Below are 18,935 nucleotides of genomic sequence, written 5' to 3' on the forward strand. Positions count from 1 at the left end.
CTTTCCCCCCCTCTTTTTCAGGAGCAATTTCATGCAATTTGCAACTGTCTGGCTGCAGATGAAAAGAGACACAAAGCGTTTCTCCGAAATATTGAAAAGCTGGCTGCTTTTCCCTCAAATTTCACTTAGTGAGAAGCTTTAACTTTGGCACGTGTGATCACTGCATGTCATTAATAGCCTCTTCGGTTCCTTTCAGAAGTCGGTAAGTGAAGGCACAATCATGAATCAAAGGCATGGGTTATTTAGATATAATATCACTTCAACCAGCCAAGGATAAGTGCACTGGGGAGCAAAGAGAGGGTGATGGCCACTGCACCTACATACTGATTGGCACCCTATGAGTACAATAGATTAAGTAGAAGCCGAAAGGCCTGGTGCTCTGCTGTTCAGAGCCAAAGATCCTGCCTCCATCCAGACCTCCTAGAGATACATTTCTGTGGCACTTGTAACCCTCAACAGCATGATCTTGGGAAAGGAGTTTAGCTACTATCCATTTCTTTCTCAGGATGATCCGCTCCCACCGGGGTTGGGGCAGAGTCAGCAGGGATCATGGGACTTGCCTTATGGAAAAGATTCCATCTTGGCTCTGAGGTTCCCCAGTCAGTCTGCAGGGCTGGGGAATTCTAAGTGGGAGGTTTGCAGAGCAGCTGTGGAATCCAGAGGCCAACTCCACATCTGGAGTAAAGGGCAGGATTTTGGAGTGCCCTCCACCCAATGCTGTGCAGGACCCAGCTCTGTGCCTGGCATAGATGGTTGCCTAATGGGGCATCCACCTCGGCTACTAAGCCAAGGATGCATTGAAAATTATAGGTCAGAAGCTGCAGTGCCTGTGGGGCGTTGGGGCTAGGATGAGCTGTTTAGATCTCTTCGGTATTTGTGATGGTCCACTCGCTGTAGATCCCAAACACAATCAGAGAGGCCCACTTAGCCCAGCTTGGTATTATTCAAACTTACTCTTACGATCCGAGCTAGCCTGCCCAAAGCTGTTCCCGGAGTACCACATGTTGCTTTGAATTCCACACAGTCAAGCCCTATGATGCCTTAAAAATAAACCCAGATCTTCCAAAACCTTCCACTAGCTGGAAGATGGACCTCTGTCTATATTCAGTTCCATGCCACCAGGATCTTGACTGATTGAATCATGTTCCACTTGTTTAGGAAGAACTAGGCAAGTATTTGTTTAAGGTGATCTAGTCTCACCTAGCTAAAGGAGTGTGAAATCATCTCTGGTTGATTTGAGATTTCAAGAGCCTAGGAGGAAAATTGCAAACCTAGTGCCAAGGGTGACTAGATGGGACTCTATAGCACAGAATTGCAAAAACTGTACAGCAGCGAGAGATGAGACTGGCTTCTAGATAACTACAGAAGGCTCTGGAAAGCCATCTTGGTTGGGGTTCCCAAAGCTTAAGGGTGTTTGAGATATTGTCCGTTTGGATCGTGGCCATGTCCGGGGACAGTTTTGAACTTTTTCCATGTAGAATGAGCTAAAATCACTCCTGGTGCAATAAAATTGACCTCCAGGGTGTTAAACTAGGGTGGAATTTAGGGTGTCACAGTGCATCATATTTCCAGGGAGCATCTGATACAGCATCACTCTGAAACGGCACATGTGAAAGGTTCAACTATGGGGATGAAGAACATTTTTATGTTGGAAATAACAGAATACTTTGCCCTTGTAGAACACTTCTCCTCTAAGGATCTCCAAGCACTTTTCCTTGCCAGCCAGGCAAGTATTATTACCCCCCACACTACAGTGGCTCCAATCCTTCCTCTCCAACGGTGCTCAGAGAAAGGCAACAGGTACTCAAAAGCCACTAATCTGCGGCATCCCACTGGCATCCATACTATCCCCTCTTCTCTTCAAAATCTACATGAGACCACTGCGAGAGCTAGTGAGAAGCAGGCACTCAGCTACCGACAATATGCCCATGACATTCCACTGCAGATCTCATTCTCAGCTGATGCAAACACCACGACTCACATGTCAGAATGTAAACTGAAAATTAGCGTTGGGGTTAGGTTGGATGGAGAACAGCTGGCTCAAGCAGAGCCGAGCCAAAGCCCAAGTGATGCCATTCAGAAAAGCAAAAGAACTGGCTGAGATGTTGAACTGGTCTACACCTAAAACTTAGGTTGACCTAGCTACATTGCTCAGGAGTGCAAGAGAGTTAAGCTGACCTAAGCCCTGGCATAGACACTGCTAGTTTGACAGGAGACGTCTCCCCACATTTTGAAGGGTGGACTAACTACAGCAACGTAAAAACACCATCCATGGCTTTAGCAAGCGCTTGCAGCACCGGAGCTGTGCCACTGTAGCATCAGTACTGGAGACATGGCCTGTTGTCTCTATTTTCCAGTGAACACACATTGCTTCCATTCATCAAAGTGGGGTGAAAATCTCAAGGTCCCATTTGACTCCTCACTAAGCTTGGATGACCAGGCAGCACCAGTAGCTAAAAAGGCCTTCTTTCCCCTCCCGCTCACTAGGGATCTCCACCCCTTCTTCCCAGACCAGAATCTGGCCACAGGGATCCACGCACTGGTCACCTCCAGGCTGGATTAGTGTGAATCACTGGATCTGAAACGGAATGTGCAGATGATGCACAGGCTCTGGCTGGTACAGAATGTAGCTGCTGGCCTTCTCCATGGCTCAGGCTGCCATGAGGATGTCAGACCCACACTCCAGGCCCTCCGCTGGCTCCCAGTCAGCTCCTGAATCCAGTTTAAGGCTTTGGTTTTAATTTTCAAAGCAATTCATTGATCAAGCCTCGGCTACGTTAAAGACTGCATTTTGATCATGAACCACTGCGACAGCTGCACCCCTCTGGGACAATGCAGCCCACAGAGCTCAGATCAAAGCACACGAGAGCATTCTCTGTCGAGGGGGATCCGGCTCTGGAATAAACCCCCAGAGGGGACCAGGTGAACCCACAGGCTGATCATCTTTAAGAGATGCTGCAAAACCTTCCTCTTCAACTTTCCACCATACGAATGACACACAGAACACAGGCTTCCCCCTTCTGTCCAGTAAACCTCAACCAATCACCAAATAAATAAATAAAAAACCTTAACGCAAGCAGAGTTGTGATCCCAAAAGGGAAGGACTGCCCAAGACTCTAGGAAGTCCTCTGTGGACTTTACCATTGGTTTTACATGGAAGCTGCTCAGATATTACAGTGATGGCCAGCAGAATAAACCCCCAATAGATAGATTTTACGTATGGATAAGATGAGATACCACAGGCTGGATTCCCATTTATACCAGGGCTGCCTTACACTGCCTGTGCAAAGGGGCTTTAGTGTAAGTCAGAATAAGGTCCAGAGCGGGTTAAGTGGCCTGGCCAAGGGCACAGAGCCAACCAGCAACAGAGCTCAGAATAGAACTCAAGAGTCCCGGTTCCCAGTTCACCACTCTAGCCAAACTGCACTCCAGAGAGCTGCAAGTAAACAAATCAAGGCCATTCCTCTTTGAACCCAACCTTATAACCCTAGTTCAGGCTGAGAAATCTATAGATTAATACTCGTGTTCCTTAACGGGCAAGATCAATCATTGGTCTCTGTGTTGAGAGAGCCAATCAGGAGGCCAATTTGTGCCAGCTGTGGTGATGGCTTTTGAGACGTGGACAGCTGTCCGCTGGGAAGTGGACTGGACCAACTGAATGCAATTTAGGCAGGCTACTAAACAGCCACCAGGCAACAACAAATTCAGCTGGAACATGGGTGGTGGTGAAAGGTTTCATATTCTATCCTCGGCCACCTCTCCTTTTTCATTCTGAACATGAAACCTTGTGATTCTGGATTTTGGCTAAGGTTAGAGGAACCCTGCACTGAGGCCAGTTTATCCCAATGTTAACTCTGAAGCCCAATGATGACATAGTATCAGAGGGGTAGCTGTGTTAGTCTGTTTCTGTAAAAGAAGCAAAGAGTCCTGTGGCACCTTATAGATTAACAGACGTATTGGAGCATGAGCTTTCGTGGGTGAATACCCACTTTGTCGGATGCATGTCATGTATCGGATGAAGTGGGTATTCACCCACGAAAGCTCGTGCTCCAATACGTCTATTAGTCTATAAGGTGCCACAGGACTCTTTGCTCCTTTTAATGATGACATAGTAATTGTTAACTGTTTTGATACTGATCAGTTTAGGGACAGCCGGCAAGTGTGCATTTCCCAGAATCCCCAGCAGCTACCTATGCCCCCCAAATACCGAAAGTCTGACATATCCTCACATCGAGATGCCAACAACCTTCAGCTTCTCTGACAAAGCAGTTTTGCATTGTCAATTCAAAAATAAAATCTGCAGTTCTGTCAAAACGTGGGGATAGTATAAAATAACTTGCACTTACTCTCACACTAAGCAATGCAGGGGCTACCGTTTGTCCTGTTCTTTTTAGATTTAATTCACTAGGAATCTGCATTTTGAGCGTAAATGAAGCTGAAGTGGAATCCAGAGGCCTTGCTGCCAGATTACAATGAAAGACACTGAGCCTTGATTATACTGTATGTGGGCTTGCTCTGCAGCTCCTGTACTGATGAAGTTCTTGTCCACCGTGTGTTGAGTTACAGCACTAAACCATGCCCTGTCTGATTTCTATACTGGTATAATTCTTCCTCACTCTTTAGATCCCATGCTGGTCTAATGCTTGTGGAAGGTTATTAAGGCTTATCCTGAATGCTAACTTAGCCCCCGAAGAAAATTAAGTCAAATAATATTTAAGAATATATTTCTCTTCGGCTCTCATCTGTGCCCTAAAATAACCTGGAACACCCACAGCCAATAACAGCAATGACAGCTTCCAAAAAAGACCGCATTAAACTGTAATTAAGCCATGTGAGCTTTCCTGCCTATTGCAAACACAGATCCATGCAGAAAGCGAACAGTAAAAGCTATGGGTGGCTCTAGGGGCTGGCAGAGGTGAGGGAAGCTTTCTGGTCCTGCAGGAGTTAAAGGGAAAATGTTATGGCTAAGGATTCCTAACCCCTCTCCAGAGATCCCTGGTTTACATTAATTATCCTGCTGCCTTAAGCACTCAGGGTCTCCGGTGAGCTTCTGTCTATAAGTACCCAAGTCCTCCGCCTACTCACCTACAAAGGAATCTTTTCGGCGCACTTGTTCAAACCCCAGAACAGGGAGAAAACAAGCCTAGCCTAGCCAGGGTTCTTCTACCATCAGAAAATGGGGACGGCAAAGTTCAAAAAAAAAAAACAAAAAAACCCAATAGCATCGCCTTGCAACAGAGAGGGGCAACCTGTGCATGAATATGGGTGAGCTGAGGGCTGATCCCCCCATGCCTCAGAGCGTATCCATGTTGAACAATCCCTCCGGTCTCTCCATAGAGGTTTCATACTGACCATAGACAGCAGACAGGGCATAGGGTATGGAGGGCTACCTACAGGCATCTAGAATTCCCAGTCTCACCCGGTCAGTGGATTTCTCTTCTGAACGACGGGATGAGTCTGCGTTTATGCAGGGACATTTTTCCTCCACTGTCTAGTCAGCCGCGGTAATTGAGCTCAGCGTCATGCCAGGCTCTACATCGCGACCCTGAACAACCGGGCCAGTCGCTCTGGCAGGGGAAATGTGCGAGGGGCTGTAACGGATGTGCAAACGAGCCTGGGGGAATCTGGGAAAAGGTTCCAGCATCACATGCTGTATCTCATTTCCTGCTCCACCTGACTCCAACTCACAGGCTGCCCATCTAAAGAAAGTACCAGCTTCCTGTGCCACATCTTCCACCCTGTAACATGACCGTTTCTTGGTGATATGGGTAAGCAGCATTAAACCCCTTTTTACAGATGGGGAAACTGAGGCACAAAGCAGCGACGTGACTTGCTTAAGGTCATATAATAAGCATCTAGTAGGGTCAGAAATCCAACCCAGGGGGTTTGCCTTCCAGCTCCCTGTTGTAACCACCAGACTAAGCTCCTCTTTGAGAGAGAGAGAGAGAAAGAGGAATCAAAGCCAATGCTCCCTCCAGTCTGTAGCCCAGCTCAAGCCAAGAAACCCACAGACCATAATTCAACAACCACTGGGACTTACCCCCGGCAAAGTCTTCTGTTCGTGTAGTGCAGTCTGGGCTTTGATGGCAGAATCTCTGGCACAGTATGTGAGAAATGCACAACCTGCGGTGGAGACAGCAAATGCCAGTTAGACACACAATTGCCTACAACATGTAACAACATAAAATCCCCCCCAGCCCCACATATCCACAATAACAACATGTTCCATGAGTTCATGGACTAAGTGCCTTGCCATCCCCTCCCGCCGCAGCCCACAGACCCCTGCTCTAACCTTCCTGTACTGAGTTCAGAGACAAGGAGTCAAGCATGGTGCAGGCAGCCCTGGTAGGCCCACGTTTTTATCTAACATCTTTATTAATTACCTGCAAGAAGGGGTGAAGACTTGTTAATTAAAGGTGCAGATGTTACTAAATCGGGAGGTGTCGCAAAACACCAAGAACGAAACTAGATAAATCATATAAAGGGGCATAGGGGCCTGGGCCAGATTTGTCAAGGTATTTAGGCACGGCTGCACTCAGTTTTGCAACACCTAACTGATTTAGGAACTCAAGTCTCATTTTTTAAAAGGCTAACCCTCTTTTGAAAATGAGACTTAGGCTCCTAAATCTGGTCAGCATACCTAAATACCTTGAAAAATCTGGGCCTCCATCCAAAGCCCATTGGAGTCAAGGGAAAGGCTCTGTGGGCTTTGAATCAGATGGGGGCAGGAGAAATGCAAGCTGGCACAGCCAGTGGAAGGAATAACCTCAAACCAGTGCTGTAATGAGGGCAAGGCGAGTGAGGCACTTGTCTTAGGCGCGGAAGGTGAAGGGCGCAGAAAGTCTCTCATTTGGTGGCAATTCAGCAGCAAGTCTTTGTCCAAGAGGGACTGAGGGATCCGCCATCGAATTGCTGCCGGTCATCAGCAAGGGAGAGGGGCGGTACATCCGGCTCTTCGGCGGAAATTTGGTGGCAGGTCCCTCAGTCCCTCTCGGACAGAAGGACCTGCCGCCAAATTCCCACCAAAGAACGGCGGCAATTCAGCAGCTGGTCCTTCCCTCCAAGAGGAATCTGCTGCTAAAGAGCTGGACGTGCTGCCCCTGTCCCTTGCCTCGGATGCAAAAATCCCTAGTTACGGCTCTGCCTCAAACAGAGATATTCAATGGGAGGGTGAGGCTTGGATCAGCAATTCCAAAAAATTCCCAAGGAGTCAGAGCAGGCAGCAATTTAGATACCAGCATGTCATGGTGTATGGGAGCGGAATGTGATTTTCAGCTGTCAATGCAGAAGTATCTTGTCCTGGAGCAGGAAGGGACTATATGGCAGCAATGAGACGGTGCAGCAAGAGCAGTCCTGGCTTTCCGTACCATACACACATCTACATATGCTACACACATACACACGCACGCATGGCAATTCAGAGAGAAGCAAGCACGACAAGTATTGCAGGGATTGATTTATGAAGAAAGATTAAATAAGGATCAGGGCCTGAAGTCTTTACTCCAGATTTGACCCAGCATCTTTGGCTAAAATCGTGACGAAAGCGGGGGAGAAGCTAGCTACCTACACTTATTAAAAAGGTGTCCCGCCCAAGGAGAGGGATTGTTTTAGGGTGCTCTGAGGTGGCAATGCTAAGAAAAAACAGGATGAAGCTGAGCAAATTAAAAAATGTGTCTGGTTATCAAGGAACGTTTCCTATCAGAGAGATTTATTAGACTGTGGAATAATCTCCCCAGGGAGGAGCTGGAAGTCCCGTCACTTGAGTCATTTCAGACAAAGCTGGGCAAAGCACTGAATAGACTCTAGTACAGGAATGCATATCCCCCCCACCTCCCCAGTCCCATTGGCATTTAATTACAGGGCAAATTTTGTCCTGTACGAAGGCAGAATTCATCCCTGTGTTAGTTAGGGCTCTCAGACTGCTACAAAATGTCTTAACCCGCAGTGCCAGTCCATGTCACAGACCCCCACTCACAAGGCTTTGGTCCAGATAAGAGGCCTGATCTTGCAATCCAATCTCAACAAGCTTCTCTACACCCCAGCATTGAATCGATTCTCCCATGCTTTGCCCAGCCGAGTCTGAAATGATTCAAACTCAGGTGAGCGAGGGCTGCAGGACTGCGTCTATTCTGGCAGCCACCCCAGAGTCCCGCGTTGACTCAGATGATTTTTCTACCATGCTGAAGCAAACTTTGCAGAACAATCACCACTCTTGAGTGTCCTTATCCCACGTATGGCAACAAGATTAAGCTGCCTTCCTTACATTCTGCATCCAATAAATTGCCTCTGTGAAACAAATTATACCTGGCTCTGGAGCTCTTGCTGGAAAAACAGCACATGAATATTAAACATATCCGACAGGTAATTAAGACTCCTTGCCCAGCCTTCGAATTGAGGATGCATCGTGCCAGGCTCGGTCTCAAGCTTAGCAAGTAATTTAACTAAGGAACACGGGACTGGGAAAAAAACACACACAGACACACACTCGCTTCCTATGCCAAATGCAGTATCTGGCGGGATCCTTTGTGAAAACACAGGCTGACAAGTATCCCAAGGTTTTTCAATCCACTCATTCCTCTGACAGCTGTCAAGTGGACCAAAGGTGAAATACTCAAACGTGCCTAAGTGACTTAGGCACTAAGTCCTATTTTTAAAAGTAACTTAGACACTTGGGAGCCTAAGTCCTACATATCTAGGGGCTTCCAAGCACCTAAGTCACATGGACTGAGGTTGCCAAAGTGATTTAGAATCTTTTGAAAATTCCCCCCATGTTTATGGGGCAGGGCCTGTTCAACCTGCATGTTCAAAGAGACCTTGCGTCCGCTCGTGTCTGACGGGATTATAATTATCTGTATTGCCCTAGTAACCAGTGGCCCCAACTGAATTTGGGCTCCCGCTGGGCAGGTGCTCTACACACCCATAGGGAGGAGATTATCCCTTCCTCTAACTGTTTACAATCTAGCAAGACAAGACAAACGGGGGGGGGGGGGGGGGGGGGGGGGGGGGGGGGGGGGGGGGGGGGGGGGGGGGGGGGGGGGGGGGGGGGGGGGGGGGGGGGGGGGGGGGGGAGGGGAAGCAGAGGGAAAGTGACTTGCCCAAGGTCACCCAGCAGATCAGTGGCAGGGTTGGGAACTGACCCTGGCTCTCCTGACTCTCAGTTCAGTGCCCCTATCCCCATTGGAGGCTCTGGAGACAGAGGTAGAGCGAGAATTATGGAAAGTACCAGCAGGTGTAGAGCTAGATTTTCCAAGTGCGTTTTAAAGGCCTAACTTCTGATCCCAGTGAAGTCAATGGGGAACTAACTGCCATGAGATGAGGATTTGGGCCGAGGTGCCCATTTTAGAAGGGAAAATGCATAGAATTCCATATGCAAAACCAGAAAGGTATTTCTAGGGGCAGCTAAAATGTGGGATTTGCAAAGCTCAGTTGCAATCCTGAGAAGTGGCGAGCACCCATAACTCCCATTGACTTCAGATTTGGGTTCTTACGTCTTCCGCATTGCACATGCAAGCTACAGCCGGATATTTATTCTAGCTTCTATATTTCAGGGATCTGTGTGTGGATTTAGCACTAGTGATAGGTGCCTGGAGACCGAAGCCCTCTTTCTCCACAGATTGGGTACAGTATGGGCAGGGACCACATGAGTCTTCCACAAACTAGCCAACCACGATGCCCCAACCCCAAGCTAGAGGTGCCTTGGGGAAAGGCAGTGTAATCGCTCCTGTGGTGGTTTTTGCAACACGGGTATTTGTTCAATGAGAACTGGACTGAGATCAAACTCATTTCACAGAAACCACCGAACAGCAATTGTATGGTGGGTAGCAATTTCCAGCAGCTGCCGGCCTGGGTTGGATCTGAACTCCCAACCAAGCAGCAAAAGACTCAACAGTCCATTGCCAATTCCCTGAGCAATCCTAATCCAACAATTTCACGGACACACTTGTGCATCTGCAGCTGCATGCTGCCCAACACCCAATCTGATTATGAACACATATGCCCCCTTCTACTCACGTTGCGAGGCAAATAACATTGACCTTCTTCCTCCTCTTCCTTCACACCAAAGCCCTATTAGTTAGATCCGTAGATCTCAAGGAGCTTTGCCAAAGGAAAGCCGGTATCATTATTTACAGACGGGGAAACCGAGGTACCAAGCGGGGAAGTGTTTTGGCCAAGCTCATCAATTGATGTGGTATAAACCCCAGGTCTCTTCCATCCATGTCTGGTGCCCTCTCTCCTGGACAGCACTGCCTGCAAAGCTAACTGGGGCCTTTCTAAGCAAAACCCTGTTTTAATTAGCACTGAAATTAACCTCTTGTTATACTCAAAATGTCTATTGCTCTGGAACATTTTCATAGAGTTATAGATTCCAGGGCCAGAAGGGACCAATGAGATCATCTAGTCTGACCGCCCTGAGAACTTCCCCAAAGGGATTCCTACAGCGGATCTTTCACATGACTCTGGGTAAATTGTTCCAATGGTTAATTACCGTCACTGTTAAACCTGTCCCAGCAGTATGGAGGTGTTGGATAGATTATCATCATGCATTCTTCCTCCACCTCCTCTAATTCCAAATGGACATTAGATTTTGCTGCTTGCATCTTAAAGTACCCAGTTCTCCGAACCAGTATTAAAAAGCCTTTCCCCCTCTACCTCTATTTGTAGGGGAAAATGCCAGCTGTTCATCCCTCCCTCTGCGCTCACCACCCACGAAACACAGGAGTTCACTGGACTGTATATAGGCAGCTTTGGCTGTCTTTTGTATTTATTTGAACTGCAATATATAGATCAATCTCTCTCCAAAAAAAAAAATAAACTCTCTGTTATCTGAATAAGTATGTGTGAGCGGATCAGACACAGATAAGGGGTTGCTGTTATAACTGTGTGTTGGATGGTGCAAATCACATTGTTGGACGTTTCTCTGCAGCGATGACTTAATTTGCTTCCTTCCCGTTCCATCCCAGCCACACACACACACACACACACACACACACACACATACACTTTGTCCCAGTTGATTGCAAGTTATTACAGTTGGCTTTTTAACTAGAGGTGGGACTTCACCAACCCTTTCCCCCTCTCATCTCTAGACAAAACCAGCCCCCAGACTCTGGCTAAGTTCAGAACCTCCATCAGGATCTGCAGCCCAAACTTTGCCGGCTCGGGCCCGGTGACTATTTTTAACTTAGGATAAAGGAGATTTTAAAAAGCAGCAATGAAAACATTTTCTAAACATGTTTGCAATCCAATCAGCCCCTTGGTAATTTGATTTGTAGGAAATGGCAAGTGAGGCACTGCAAGCCGAGGATTGAAGGTACTGAGGTCACTGGGCATTTTGCCAAGGGCTGCAGTGGGAGCAGGATTAAGCCCAGATACCAAGGTGAGAGGCACTTTATACATGTGCATTATAACACTAAATAGTGAATGTTCCTACTAGGGTTGGTGCAGGGATGTTTCGCACCCGAGGCAAAACTTCCACCTTGCGCCCTCCCTCCCCGTGCCCCCACACTGAGGACCCCCCCCGTGGCAGCTCCTCCCTCTGCCCTGAGGTGGCCCCCCTGCGGCAAGTTCCCCACCCCCGCCCTCCGCCGGCTACTCCCTAAGCCCCAGCCTACCCCGGCACCACCCCTCGCAGCGCAGCTCCACTTTGCCACAGCTTCCGTGCCTAATCAGCTCACCCCTGCCCTGCCTGGGAGCGAGGAAGTGAAGCACCACAGCTGCTCGGGAGGCTGGGGCAGAAGGTAAGCTGGGGCGGGATTCCCCTCGCGCGCCACACAGCCCCCTTACTGCTGCACGGCAGCCCCCCGCGCCCCCTGCTCACCAGCTCCCTCCATCTAAATGCCGGCGGGCGACCGGAGCAGCCGAAGATCTGGCCACCGCGGTCGCTGCAAAGAAAATGCCACCCCCCAAATCTAGTGCCCAGCGACTGCTAGGTCACCTAAATGGTTGCACCGGCCCTGGTTCCTACACAGATGGTCACTTCCCTCCAGGGCTGCTGACTTATTGCTGCTCCCTACTTGCAGCTGGAACAGATTCGGGGCTGCCTGTTGAAACCATTTAAGTGCTCTTGTGCTCCAAACTGGGAGGGGGCATCATTGCCTTTTGGGGGGCACTAGCTCAGCAGCATCCTTTGGAAAAGGCTATTCTCACCATACCATCCACATCCAGGGCCTCTAGGAGCCCCTCATCATTTCACTCCAACATGTGGAGGCAGGAGTCACTTCAGGAGCTAACTCTACTTCGGTTGCACCTACATCCTGGTCAGGAACGCTGAGGGGGAACTTGCCAGGACGTTATATTCCTTGCTGCCCAATTATGTAAATGTCAGGGGAATGAGAATCGCCCCTTGTCCCTACAGAGATATGGCCGATTGCATATATGAGCTACTGATTACTGAGCTACACCCCCCACAGTAAAACTCCAGCTGCATTGTAGCCTTCTGTCTGGTCTCAGAGTTCGGGAGAGCCTGGAGAACGTAACAAAGCCTTAGGAAAACAGACATCTGGAGCAGGGAAGTTCCTCTCCCCGAGTCAGGGATCCCATTTGCCTTGTGGAAGGCAGGTGTCTCTGGTTCCTAAACCTTCAGTCTGAGATGACCACCTTGGAGTTGAGGAGGGACCCTCTCAAAACCAGAGTTGGAAGCAATGTGTAAAGAGGTATCAGTGGGGGTGAGTCTAAGTCTAAGCCAATTGATGTTAGGGTTTTTGGGGTAACATTTCCCACCATTGCTAAGGCCACTACATCCACCACCACCACCCGGGGTAGGGCTCACGCAGCTGAAGATGATTTTAACAGTGTGTCAGCTAACCGTGCTCAGAGAGGGGCTGCAGGATGTGGTGCTAATGGAAGCCTTTGCTATACATGGTTTCTACGCTTTTCTCCCATTCTGCTACCACTAGCTGAAACACTGGAGAATCTGCCAGTAAGTGGCCTCACGTAGACTAGGCTGCAGTGGGAAAAGAGACATTACACTGCCTTAGACTCACCTCTGAATTTGATCTGGAGATGGGATAGGTAAGCCTCCAATTTTCCTAAACTAGCCTTCAAACCAGACAGTTTGACCAACCCCCTTCCACTCTTTGGCTCAGGGCTAGCTTGTGGGTGTACTAAATAGAACATGTGTGGAGTATGGCACTCTCTGTATTTGCCCTTAGCACCACCCACCAGCTATAACAGCAACCACCAGTGGCTCAAATACCCAGAGCAAGAGATGTGTGGAGAGACCAAGAAATCCTGCCCCTAGTATGCAGGAACTACTCTGTGGTCCTGCTGCTAGTTATTATGGAAGCCCTGGGAAGAGAATATAGCAACGCTCCCCGTTCCCGCCCCCGCTAGCCAAATGTTCTCAGAGCATCCAACAGGAAATCCCAGTCCAGGCTATCGGCGCCCACTGAAATGATCAGAGATGGCACATCTCTACTAATGCTGAAATGTTAAGGAGTCCACTAGATGCTACTAGAGGAGCGCTTATTAATAATGATACTGGACTCGGTTGCCCTCCAGCACCCACTGTCTAAGATCCTCGAAGCACGTTACAACCGTTATTTAGCTAAACCTCACAACAAGCTAAGGGGAGAAAGCGTCATCAGGCCCTGAAACACAGCAGCTGTTGAACAGCCTGCAGCAATACACAGAAGTTTGGGGCAGCAAGTGAGGAATGTGGCATAGGACTGAAACAGCAGGGTGGGGGCTGTGCAGGGAGACCACTGGAATGTGGCCAGCACCGAGAGGTTAACTCCCTTACGTTTATAAAGCGTGACATGGGATCTTTAATGATAACAAGCGGTCAGAATCTCGACTGTAGACAGAGGCTCAGTATGAATAGTGGGGAGACCACATGACACCATCAACACTTCCCGCAGTGCCGAGGTCTTCCAGGGACGTCGACATCCCAACATGATCTAACCTTGTCTAGCTTGCGAGATCACCCTGGATCACAGCAAAGGATGTCTGTCTCCTCCCGCACTGGCTACTGGAATGATGATCCCTGGCTACATCCTAATGGCTACTGCTGTCACCGATAGCCTGATGGCATGTGTGAGACTCATGTCTCCAGATCTTTGGTTTGCTCAAGGAAAGGGAAGCATTCAGGCTTCCATTGCTGCATAATCATAGACTATCAGGGTTGGAAGGGACCTCAGGAGGTATCTAGTCCAACCCTCTGCTCAAAGCAGGACCAAGCCCCAGACAGATTTTTACCCAGTTCCCTAAATGGTCCCCTCAAGGATTGAGCTCACAACCCTGGGTTTAGGAGGCCAATGCTCAAACCACTGAGCTATCCCTCCCCCAAATCCATTATTGCATTGGCTGGGGCTGGCTTTGGGGGAAGAATAGCCTTCCACTGATTTCTTTAACCGTCTTAAGCGTGTCAACCTGGCATAAGTTGTCAGACTTACGAAGCAGCCCGCTCCTATCAGCACCCGGAACATGAGCTGAAAACACAGCGGTGGAAGGGGCCGGTAGGCAGGGTGTTGCTGCCTCCTCTGCCCATGGGCAAACCATGGCGCTCTCTGCCTATTCACACACCCAGGTTTAGACTGTTCCTCTGCCATTTCCTCCTTGGGGTCTGGTTCAGTATCTCATGCTTCACAGCCTCTCTCCTTCCCCTCCCGTAGACTCCGTCATGAAATCCACCCAGGAAAGCACGCAGCAGATGCTCTCACAGAAACCTCCATAAGCCCAGTTCTGGAATTTAAGGCCAAAGATTTTCTTTGGACTCCCCCTCCTTGTCCACCTCCCCCAGCGTATGTGAAAACACTTCCCCGCTCTTCCCATGGAAATAGCAGCTCGATGACAAATATTGCCGTTAAGATGCAAATATATCTGCCATCATTAACATAAATAGAAAAACTGCATCATGAATAATATCAGGGGGAACTGGAGCAATATCAACCACCGAATAGGATGCTGAGGTATTAATATTCAGCCGCTAATATGAATATATAACTGTTTCCTAATAGCATTGACTTTAAGGCACTAATTCTTATACAGGAATGGAGGAGCCTCCTAGAGCAGTGAGTTTGTCAGTTCTTGACAGTCAAGGAGGGTGAGGAGAGCGCTGAATATGAGCCCACGAGAAAGGTAAGGTACTCTGCTGCTGTAAGGATGGGTGATGGCCCAGGCCTTCCACTGATTGTGAGCTAGGAAACTTTGGGCACCCAGCCTCCAGCTCCTACCTTTCTCTGCAGCTGCAGGTGCCTGCTGGGCCCAATCCTATGAGATTCTGACTGTCCTCAGTTCCCACTGAAGTTGCTGCCAGTGGAAGTTCAGCAATCTGAGGGAATAGCCCTGTTATTATTTGAGGAAGTGAATGATCCAACTTCAGCCATGTGAAGTCCACTCACCTCCCACGCTGATGGCGACCTTATAAGCTAGCGCATTAATAATAACAGAAAAATGAGTAACAGTGAAACCTGATACAAAGAAATGAACCCAAAGTTTCTATGTGTATAAAACAGGGAAGGAGGAAGAACCAGAAACCCTGGAAACAACCACAGTGATAACCTGAACTTTCAAATGTCTTTCCCTGGAAAGAAGCATTGAGAGAAAAACAACATTCCTGCAACGCCTGCATCCTCTCAAAAATGTCAAAGCCAGGGGGATTGGGGTGTGGGGGGGGAGGCTACTCAAATCCTGCATTTAGCAGCAAGTTAATGTCACAAGGATTGGGCTAACACCAGCGCTGCCCCCTCTAATTTCCATATCTGAGTGGCAGATCCCTGGAATCTGCCTTCTGCCTTTAGCCTGACCTCAGCCTACAAACGCAGCCTATATTTAACATGTCGATTGTAATGAAATGTGCGTTTGAGTCGTGCCCCCACCTCATCCACCTCCTTGCTGCGTTTGAAAGGCGGGTTGCTATCAGATGGTAACAGGTTTGTTCAGAGACACCCGTGCGCGCACACACAGACATATGACTGTTTTATTCTGAAATCCTGATTGAAGACAGAAACCCTCCCTGGGCTAAAGTCAGCCATCGCAGCTCCTATTGGCTTCAATGGGAGATGATTCCCCCTTTACACTGGAGCTGAATTTGGCCCTTTGGCTGGACAGATACTGGTCTGTTAATAACACTTCCTTTTGTCACCCTTTCCTCTGTTGGGCTTGCAACAATCAGATGTCCCTGGGGGAATGCTGGCACTTGCGGCTATAGGGTGTTTTGCTTTTCAGAGCTACACCCTAAACTCAAAACCAGCTGCATCAGAACCGGTCTGGGCTCCTCTTCCCTTCAGTGAAAACCCCCAAATCATGACACCACAAATCATTTTAGAGCATACACGGCCAGGCCGATTGCTGACAGCTTTAAAGGTCTTTACTGTATGTTCTCTGCCATTTAGTTTTAAACCTGTCAAGCAATGGGGCTTCCACAACCTGTGTCAGGTCTTTCAACGAACAGGTTCTTTGATTTCTCTGCCATTCCCTTAGTGGTGGTGATCAGAGTATTCTAAACTTGGAAACATCTACCCAGGGCCAGTCTTAGGGTGAACGTGGATTCAAGCCACAGACCTGATACTCAGAAAACAACAAGCTTTTAAAATGTCAGATTTAAAAATTAATAATAATTACAGCCTAAACATGCTTTCCAAAACTTGTTGGCATTCTAAAGCTTCTAGGATAATCGGCAGCTCAGGATGGCCTTTCATCCACTCTGGATATCACTGTGAAGAATAGATTTGCAGTTTATAATCTTTGTTGTGCAGATTTTAGAACTGCAGCATGATAGCCTGGTAGGAGGTTCAGTACCATAGTCCAGTGACTGCTGGTCTTCCACTTTGGAGACCTGCTTCCACATCTGCTCCAGGCCTTAATTGCAATGAGTTTCTGTGATCTCAGCCTAGTCTGTCCTGTACATCTGTCTGCATAAAAAAACCCAGCCATGCAATTTGTCACGACTGCTCGTCACCAGGCCCAGTAGCAATACAGAGGGTCCTGCAAATCAGGACTAAAGGGTCTGGCACAGCTATACAGAGGGTGGGGGGTTAGGAGAGCAGAGGATGCTGCAGGTTAGAACCAAGGGGCACTGGATAATTTATGTGACACAGCTTTCCTTGTTGCCCTCAGGGTTTGGGACTGAGGTGGACTGGCAGAACAGGGGGCCAAGGAGAGCCCTGGGGACCTTCCCACACAGCCACTGCTTGGCTGTCACCAGCACTATCATTCCTTCACTCCAATTCCATTCCCACAAATCTGGCAAAGGGAAGTGGGGCGGCAATGCAACTTCTCCATTTACCCTATTGTAAAAAGATGACTGTGTATATCATTCATGCACACTGAAATACCATGGTCTGGGAAAGCCCCACACGAGCAACCAGAAGGCTCTAATCGCAGACATAAGTTTTTACAATAAACACTTTTACTGGCATATATTGAATGTACTCAAACAAAATTCCCATGATATGCATGGTGTTGTAGAGTTAATGTCTATAACCATCTATGTATAAAGAGGGTCATTTTTAGCACTATACACATATCACCTAGCTAGAGAAGCTGATTTCAAAGCTATAACGTGGCTGCTATTTTCTATAAGTCTTAAGATTTCAAGGAGTCTTCCACACACCCTCCCCCTTCCCCTCGTTATACTATTATATTCTACAGTAATGGACCAAAAAAACTACAGCTCACAGAAATGTTACTGCAGCATCTTGGATCAATAATCTTCCGGGGGAGAGTGGAATGAGGTTCATCTATGAAACCATCCAATGGTTCACCCTAAATTAACTTGAGTCTAAAGGGGGGAGGGGATATTCCCCTTCGTTTGGGGGAGATCTTTGGCCAGAATTGGACATGGGAAAAGGAGCCCGATAAATGGGGAAAGGCATCGGGCCCAGAAGGCATGTGAAGAAGTATTAAGGACATGTCACAGATTTCCCCAGACCCAGGCACAACCCCATTTCTTTGTGGCTCCAACCCTGCCTGGAGCAGAGCGAGAGTCTGACAGTCTCAGCCTGGAGGCAAGAGGAGGGTCGAAGCCACCAGGGCCCCTTTGTGAACATTACAAATGTAATTCTGTTCTGAGGATTAAAAGTTCCTGGCAGTCCTGTCAAAAGCAAATGAATGAAGGAACGGTTGGAATTGCCAGCAGCCCCGGAAAGGCGAGGAGGTGGGGGGAGAAGGGGCTGGGACGCGGGGGGATAGGGGGCTCTAGAAGTTTGTGGGGGAAGAGGGAGACAATGGGAGAGAAGCTGGGGAGCAGGAAGGGGGGGAGGGGAGATGGCTGGCAGGGGGGTGGCTGGAGGAAGAGGATGCTGGGGGGTTGAGGGGGGAGGCTCACCCTTGTGCATGCCGGTGTAGCGGTCCTTGAGCACGGTGAGCTCGTAGATCTTGCCGAACTGCTCGAAGAGGGGCTTGAGGTCCTTCTCCTCCAGGTTGCGGGGGATCTGCCCCACGAACAGCTTGATGGCATCCAGGTCCTTCATGCTGTCCGGCTGCGCGGGGGGGTCCGAGCTGCTGCTGCTGCTGCTGCTCATGGGGGAGGCTCTGGGCTGCAGGAGCTGCTGCTGCCGCCTCGCCTCGCCCTCGGTGAGTCTGGCCATTCCCCGAGCCCGGCGCAGGATGCGGACGGGGGAGGAAGGAGCTCGCAGCTGGAATGGGCTCAGCCGCCAGCGGCGGCAGCATCAGGACCACAAAGAGCCGCTCCATAGGGACACCTGCCGGGCGCGGGGCGGAGCTGCAGCCTCTAGGAGCCTGGCACCCGTCCCTGGGGAGGCCAAGCCGGCCTGGGGCTGCGAACCAGGTGGGGACCGTGCCCCAGGGGCTGCCAGCGCTGCTAGCCTGCAACCCCTGCGGCCAGCGCCCGCTGCAGAGGGAGAGAGAGAGGCAGGGACCATGCCCCAGCCAAGGGGGGGAGAGGGGCAAGGCTGCCTGGGAGCACCGGGCTGCCAGCAATGCAACCTATGGGATGGGGATGGCTGAAGATCACTGCATCTTTGCCCCCCACC

At 49.2% G+C, this 18,935-nt stretch overlaps 1 protein-coding gene across 2 annotated transcripts in view; it reads right to left on the reverse strand.

Annotated features, from left to right (window-relative positions):
- The window catches only part of CELF5 (CUGBP Elav-like family member 5), a 57,659-nt gene extending 39,097 nt beyond the window's left edge, over nt 1–18,562 (reverse strand). For both annotated transcript variants that reach the window (XM_032778904.2, XM_032778830.2), the window contains exons 1-2: nt 18,269–18,562; nt 6,041–6,123 (exon numbers count right to left, since the gene is read on the reverse strand). In XM_032778904.2, coding sequence (XP_032634795.1) covers nt 6,041–6,123; nt 18,269–18,530 — 345 coding nt within the window. In that variant the 5' untranslated portion in view covers nt 18,531–18,562. The remainder of the gene's footprint in view (nt 1–6,040; nt 6,124–18,268) is intronic.
- Nucleotides 18,563–18,935: the final 373 nt, after the last annotated feature.

The sequence above is a fragment of the Chelonoidis abingdonii genome, chromosome 11 (assembly GCF_003597395.2).
Source record: "Chelonoidis abingdonii isolate Lonesome George chromosome 11, CheloAbing_2.0, whole genome shotgun sequence".
Classification (NCBI taxonomy): Eukaryota; Metazoa; Chordata; order Testudines; family Testudinidae; genus Chelonoidis; species Chelonoidis abingdonii.